This window comes from Urocitellus parryii, chromosome 6 (assembly GCF_045843805.1).
Source record: "Urocitellus parryii isolate mUroPar1 chromosome 6, mUroPar1.hap1, whole genome shotgun sequence".
In the NCBI taxonomy this organism is placed as follows: domain Eukaryota; kingdom Metazoa; phylum Chordata; class Mammalia; order Rodentia; family Sciuridae; genus Urocitellus; species Urocitellus parryii.
In genome coordinates, this window is record NC_135536.1 from 15,959,473 (window position 1) to 15,966,918 (window position 7,446).

At 46.5% G+C, this 7,446-nt stretch overlaps 1 protein-coding gene across 1 annotated transcript; it reads right to left on the reverse strand.

Annotated features, from left to right (window-relative positions):
- Nucleotides 1-1,228: 1,228 nt before the first annotated feature.
- On the reverse strand, nt 1,229-2,626 carry LOC113177678 (sperm motility kinase 2B-like). Its single transcript, XM_026382221.2, has one exon. It carries the CDS (start codon nt 2,624-2,626, stop codon nt 1,229-1,231), a length of 1,398 nt encoding a protein of 465 aa, XP_026238006.2.
- Between the last annotated feature and the right edge of the window lie 4,820 nt (nt 2,627-7,446).

Consider the following 7,446-nt stretch of genomic DNA (forward strand, 5'->3'; position numbering starts at 1 on the left):
GGTCTGGAGGTGCCAGGAACCAGGAGACAGACAGGGAGGTGAGGGCTGTGCTGTCCCTATGTGCAGAAGCACGACATGGCCCACACACTTCCATCAGAATTTCCTTATCCTTGGGCTGCCATGCAAACCTTCCCAAGTTCCTCTGCCACAGGAAAGGGTGTTGCCAATCTGGGATCCCTGCTCCTGGTAGCTGCACTGTGGCTCCCTCAGCCAGGGGTCACCCCACCCATTCCCAGGGCTCTCCCATATCCACTGGCAGCCAGCATGCTCACTGCTGGGATTACTGCATTTTTTTCTAGCTTTATAAGAAACTACCAAACTGATTCCAAATGGATTGCTCCATTAAACATCTCCTCTAACCACCAAGAGAGTTCAAAATTAAAATTGAAATTTCTAGACACTTGAAATTGCCAGGTATTTTTCTAAATACATAGTGGTATTCCGTTATGATTATGATTTTAATATTAATGAACATCTTTTGATGTACAAAGATGTACATATTTGCCAAGTTTTCCCCATTTTATTGAATTATTTTTCTCATTGAGTTATGAAAGTTCTTTACTGACTCTGGCTTTAAGTTCTTTATGATGGAACATATTGTGCACTGCTGTGGACTGCTCTGTGGTTTGTTATTATATAGATTATAGATCTTTGATAAATGACACTAGATTGCATTTTGACACTAGATTGCATTTTGACACATCATACATAAATGTGGTATAACTTCTCATTCTCATTCTTCTGGTTGTACATAATGGAGAGTTACACTGGTTGTGTAATCATATGCACGTAGGATAATGAAGTCCAACTTCAACTCCCATACTGCTTCCCTCCCCCTTCACTCCTTTCTGCCCAATCTCTATTCTTCCCTAGCTATCCCCCCATTGTGAATTAGCATATAAAGATTACTTATCACTTAATTACACAATTTGAAACAAATTTATTAAGAAACATCTCAGAAAAGTGAAAGGACAGAGGAGCAGGGTAGGTGAAGCATCCCAGGGAGACAGTCTGATGTCTTCTGCAGATGGGGGCAGAGAAGGGTCCTGGTGTCCTGGTGGAGGCAGAAGTGCTCTCAGCTGAAACCCGGGCACGGGAACCTGAGGAAGTCAGCACATCTTGCTCCTGCAGCTCAGCAGAGTCCACATGGCCGATGGCCACACGAGGAGTGAGGCTCCACAGGGCACAGCTTGGAGCTCCACTGTGTATCTGGCAGGTCTCTGCACTCTTACATTGGAGCCACCTTAGTGCTGACACGTGGAATGCAACAGCACAGTTGTAGCCCACAGGAAGCAATCCTCCCCAACACTCGCTTCCAGAACTTTCTGCTGGCACAGGTTTGCCCAGAGTCGGTCTGGGAGGCTGAATCAGATGAGGGGGTCCTTGAAGGCGGAAAGTAGAAATGGATGGCAGGCTGGCTGGCAAATCTGACGTGCCTCTGCCCTGACACTTGGGCCTCCTCCGACAACGGAGGCTCACAGGGCAAGGGCAAGGGCAAGGGGCGAAGGTTAGGCTCACTGGGACACCTCTTGGGGAGGACCAGGGAGCGGGAAGGATCCACGGGGCGGGAGCGGAGGCAAGACTTCACCCTGGGGGGCGCAGCGGTCCCCTGGAACACGCCGGCCCCCTGGCTTTTCTGGTGCTCCAGGATGAGGTACGTGGCCATGGCTGCATTGAACTTCCCCTGGGCCAGAGACTCGCAGATGTTGTGCAGATCGTATCCCATATCGAACATGACAGTCAGTATTTCGGGGTCCGGGTGTGTGGGGAGGGCTTCCCGGGGTACAGGCTGCTGCCCCTGCGCCAGCCAGGGGTGCTGAAGGATCTGCCTGGCCGTGGGCCGCTTGCGGGGGTCCCGGGTCAGGATCTGGCGGAGGAGGGTCTGCGCTGGCACCGAAACGCGGTGGGGGAGGCAGTAGGCGCCCCGCACGATCTTCCTCAGCATCTTCTTAGCCGTGGGCCCCGTGAAGGGGCACTGCCCTGTCAACATGAAGTAGAGGATGACCCCCAGGCTCCAGATGTCCACCGGGGGGCCCTCGTACGCTTGCCTCAGGATAATCTCGGGGGCAAAGTGGGACAGGGTGCCCCAGAACTCGCGCAGTTTCTGCCCAGGGTGGACCGTGGTGCTGAAGCCGAAGTCGATCAGCTTGACCTGGCCTCTGGCGTCCAGCACGATGTTCTCTGGCTTCAGGTCCCGGTGCACGAAGCCCCTGTCGTGGCAGTAGCCCACGGCGCTCACTATCTGCCGGAAGAGCCTGCGCGCCTCCTCCTCCTGCAGGCCCCCCTCGGGGACGTAGTCCAGGAGCCGGCCCCCACCTCCGTGCTCCATCACCATGTAGATGTTTTGGGGCGTCTCCAGCACCTCAAACAACTGAATCACGTGGGGGTGCTTCAGGCTCCTCATCGTATCGGGCTCGGCCAGGAACGGGAGGTTCTGCACTGTCTTGGGCAGGACCTTCACTGCCACCTCTGCTCCTGTGGGGCAGTGGCGGGCTAGTTGCACCTGGCCGAACCCGCCACACCCGATGTCCCTCAGGACCTGGTACTGGTGGTCCCTCAGGACTGCCTCGTGGCAGGAGCTGGGCCCCTGCGACACTACACTAATCTCACTACTCTGGCTATCCATCCTAAGCAGGAACACCACCAAGGACGCTAGCTTAAAAGCAAAATAACAGACTAAAACAACAAATCCAAATCAAAAACACAAACAAGACAAAACAACAAACCCAAACCAAAGAACCAATAGCCAAAGACCACCACCAACAACCGCCAACCACCAACCACCAAACGCACTTACTAGCTGGGAGTCCGACAGGTCACCACCAAGAGCTTCCTGTACTTGTGGACAAAAACCCAGCGGCGGCCACTCTCTTATATACCTGCCCTTTGAAACTTGTTCACAATGGCTCCTTGTGACATCAGAGCAAGTCATCGCCCAGTCACGCCTGGCCATAACTCCCAGTGCTCATCTTCCTCTGGGGCCTCCAGAACTGCTTCCATCTGCAGACTGGGAACAAGGAAGGACTCCAGACCTTTCTTGCTTTAGTGGGTTCTGGAGACTGATAGTTACTTATTTAGCAATTAATATTTGGGTGGAACTTCAATGTAGTTTTCATTTCAGCCTACAAATCTATAACTTTTTGCTTTGAAACATTACAACACATTTACCCTGAAGGTATTCAATTCCTTTTTCTTTGAACTTGGAATAACTGGTGTGAAAAGGATGGTAGCACCTCACTGACATGGTGATACTATAACAGAATGCTCTGTTCCCTAAGACACCTTAGAGCCCAGTAGGAACACATGTGGTGCTGAGAGAGGGAGGCTTAAAGATTCATCATTTCTCCATACAGTCCTATACACGATGCATATGTGTTACTGCTGTAACTGAGAGGGACACGTAGAGATATACAAGAAGAGCATTTTCTGGTCCTGAAGCTATGGTGCTAGAGCTTCACACCAGAGTTATTTCTCTGGCTCATGTTAAAGGCAATGCCAGGGGAACTGCACAGAAATACCTGTAGGACACCAAAAATGAAAGGGATGGAAATTAAATATTTCATTTGAGAGGTCAAGTAGATATGAGAGAAGATAGTCATTTCTGGGTACAAGGCCACGTGAATCAGGAGCTTGCCCTGCTCTCCTTGTAAGGCCCACCAAATGAGCAGCCCCTCTCCTGTCCTTATAAGGGCAAAAGTGCTACTGAACCAGCAGCCTGCCCTCCTCTCCTTATAAGGTCACAAGTCCCACTGGGCCAGTAGCCCACCATCCTCTCCTTATAAGGACGCCACTCACACTGAAACAACAGCTTGCCCTAATCCATTATGACCCTATCTTAGGTAATTACATCAAAATATTGCCATTTCTGAAAAAAAGGACTTATTCTAATTTAACCTATAACATGCTTATTCCTGTTTTTAAGAGTTTTTATTCATAGGTGTTAAACTTTATCATTTGACGTTTCTCCATCAATCCATACAGTCACAACTTCCTGGGCTTATCAATGAAGTGCAGATCTTTAGTTGGAATTTGCAAGAGCAAATTCCTGATGCCAAATGATCCAATAACCTTTCACTTAGTCCACCTCTTAAAGATTCTACTGGCCTGCATCACCAAACTGAGACCAAGCTGCCAATACTGAGCCATTGGGGGCAGAACAGGTACCTAAGGACAGCAACACTATTTCTTTATTATGCTGTTTATGTCTTCAGGGTTTGTTGTAATTAGTATTTCATTTAATATTTGATGTTGAAAATTTACCTATTCTTTTCTTCATCAATGTTATTACAAATTTGTGAACTTTTTTTTAATCATTTGAAGCAAACAGCTCTTTGTCTCGTTGACTTCTTCCATTGTCTCTATTTTTAAGATAGTTAATCTCTGCTGATATTCATTCATTCTTTCTTCTGCTTGATTTTGGTTTATTTGCTCCTCAACCACTCACCTCCACAGCACCCAAGATTTCACAGTTGGTAAAAATCAGTGTTAATTTGTACCTATTCCTCATTTCTAATGTGTTTTTAATGTTCTCAATTTCCAAGTCCTGCCTTAGATGTATTCTACAAACTTTCACATGTTGTTTTTCCCTAGGTTCAGTGTCTATTTTATTTCCCTTTCAACTTCCTTGACCCATAGATCATTTTGAAATGTGTTTATTTTCCTAGGTTTTGGAGATTTTCTTTTTTTCTCAGTGTTTTCTAGTTTGAGTTCTTTGTGGTGAAAGAACACGCTGAGTTTAATTTCAGTTCTTTTAAATTTTGTAACTTATCTTCATGGCATGTGATTTTATTTATATTGACATTTTTTAGCTTCAATGGGATATGGAGACTGATATATACTTGATTAAAAATTAAAATTTGTTCAGTAAGCCAATAGACTTGTCTTTTAAAATCTAAAAAATTTTTAATATCGTTGGTCTTTGGATGATCTCTTCATACCTACACTTGAGCTAATCAATTCCTTTTTTCCCAAATAATTGGTGTCAAAAGGATGGAAGCACCTCATTCACATAGTGATACTATACCAAAATTCTCTGTTCCCCTATTACTTTGTAGAGCACATTTTTAACATCTATGATGTTGAGAGAGAGGTAGGGTTTAAATTAATTTTCCCATATATTTCTCATATGATTTCTCATTAGAAGCCAGTTTCAGAGGTCTCAGTTTGTGGTCAGCTGACTCCATTCCTTGGGACTTGAGGCAAGGCAGGACATCAGGTGGAAGAAGAGGGAAGTGGCTCACATGATGATCAGTAAGCAGAACTATAAGGATCTTCTTTAATGTGCGTTTAAGAACTCCTACTCTAACCCTCAAGGTCACAAGGTAACAAAGATGTTCTCTATTTCTTATAATAGTTGTATAATTTTACTTTTTAGGTCATGAATCCACTTAGAGATAATTTTTTAATAGAATTTAATGTATAGATCAAGTATTTTCATGCTTGTTGAATTTTTTATATATTGATATTCAATTGTTCCCACGTGCTTTTTTGGGGGGGGGGGACAGGCTATCTTGTCTTCATTGGATTCTCTTTACATCTCTAGCAAGAGTCAATTAAGCACATACATGTGGGTCTATTCCTGGGCTGTATTCTTCTCTGTTGCTAAACGTGTATCTTTTCTCCAGTAGCATTCAGCAACTTCCTAGGAATCTGTAACCCAATAGTATCAGTCTTTCAAATTTGTTCTTCCCTTCTAAAATTGTTTTGGCTATTCTTGTTCTTCCATGTTTCTAAAAAGAATGAACTTGTGAAATACTTAGTACACAAAATTTTTACTTTCTGCAGGAATTCTGACTAAAATTTTTGTTGAATCTGTAGATCAATGTTCAGAGAATTGACATACTTAACAATATCAAGCCTTCCAATCAATGAACATGGTGCTTACTATTATTTATTTAGTTCTTCAATTTCTTTTCTCAATGTTTTGTACCTTATATGCAGATCTTGCACATATTCAGTACGATTTATGTCTATTAGTGGATGGCACGATAGGGGATCCAGCTCAAAGTTCAGAAAGGTGAGTGGGTTAGGAGGGGACTGGCCAGGCATGGAGGGTGGGTAAGTAACCATCTCCCTTCCAACTAGTCCACAGTCATCCATGGGGGCAAGGTGTGTCAGATGGGAGTGAGAACCACCATAGGTAACCAACAATGGGCAGAATCATTTCCCACCATGAGATGCTAGAAAAACACCAAACCTGGCAGCTAGGAGAGAGCATGGAGAGTGGGGGAGCCTCTCAGAGGAGATCTTCTTGCATCCTGAGTATCTCTGGACCTTGGAAAACTGGCCCAGAGTATCTTTCAACCACAGCCACAGGCACAAGGATTGATTCCATGCCTGTTGTGTGTCAGGTGCTGTGCTGGCTATGGGGATGTCCCTGTGTGGACTAGACATTGCCCTGGAGAGTCAGACTAGAAAGGCAGTAGATAGAAATTGTGATGAATGATAAACCAAGAAAAACACCTGGGGAAGCCAGGTGGGCCATGGTGGAAAGCCTAATTTTTCTACACTGGCCATGGGAGGCCTCTCTGAGGAATGTCCTAACCAACAAAGATCTGAAGGCTGAGAACAGGCACCCTTTACCACACAGGAGGGAAAGGACTTCAGGATGGAGTGGTGAGAGCCAGGTCCTTGGGGAGGAAGAAGGCCCCATTGATTATGGTACAGTGACCTGACACAGGTCAGGGTGAGCGGTGGACTTTGGCTTTCATTGAGAGTGATGAGAAGCCACTGAATGTTTACCCAGGAGAGAAGCATGGTCCAGTTCCTATTTTTCAGAGGTCACTTTGGATACTGGGAGGAGTGTAGGCTGTAGAGGGGGCAGAGGGGAGGCTGGGAGGCCTTTTAGATGGTTGTTGCAAAAGTCTGGAGCACGGGATGGTAGTAGGACTCGGATGGGTGGTGGTGATGGAGAGAGGGAACTTTCCAAGGTCTCTTTAGGAGACAGGATTTGCTGGGGGAGAACTGAGGCATAGAGGCTGCCTTCCAGGGTTCAGGACAGGAGAATGGTGGGGACCTTGGTCAGTAGTCTGGACCACAGCAGGGAACAGGGTGACAGCTCATCCCTAGGTGTTAAAGGGTCTTGTCTCTAGCTCTGATCTCCCCAGGCCCCCAATCTTGACACTGGAGGTGGCAGAGCTGGTGCTGATTTGAGGGGAGCCTGCCCAGATTGTAAGCTCATCCAGCAATGTCGACTTGGACTTTGACATCTTCCTCAAACGTGGATACACCAAGGTCAGCTTCTGGGGAAATGGCAAGGGGAAGTCTGCTCATCCTTTCAGCACACCTTGCCCTGTAGGGCAGAGCCTCCAGCCTCATCCCAAACTGGCTCTCTGGGCTGAGGACACAGTCTAGGCCCAGAGAAGGGAGAGGACTCACCAAGATCTCATCACTAGTCAGTAGCTGATCCAGAACCAGGACCAGGCTCCTGTTGCTGTGGGGGAAGAG

Excerpts from the sequence above, each read along its gene's own strand:
- LOC113177678 (XM_026382221.2), bottom strand. The coding sequence starts at position 2,626 with ATGGATAGCCAGAGTAGTGAGATTAGTGTAGTGTCGCAGGGGCCCAGC.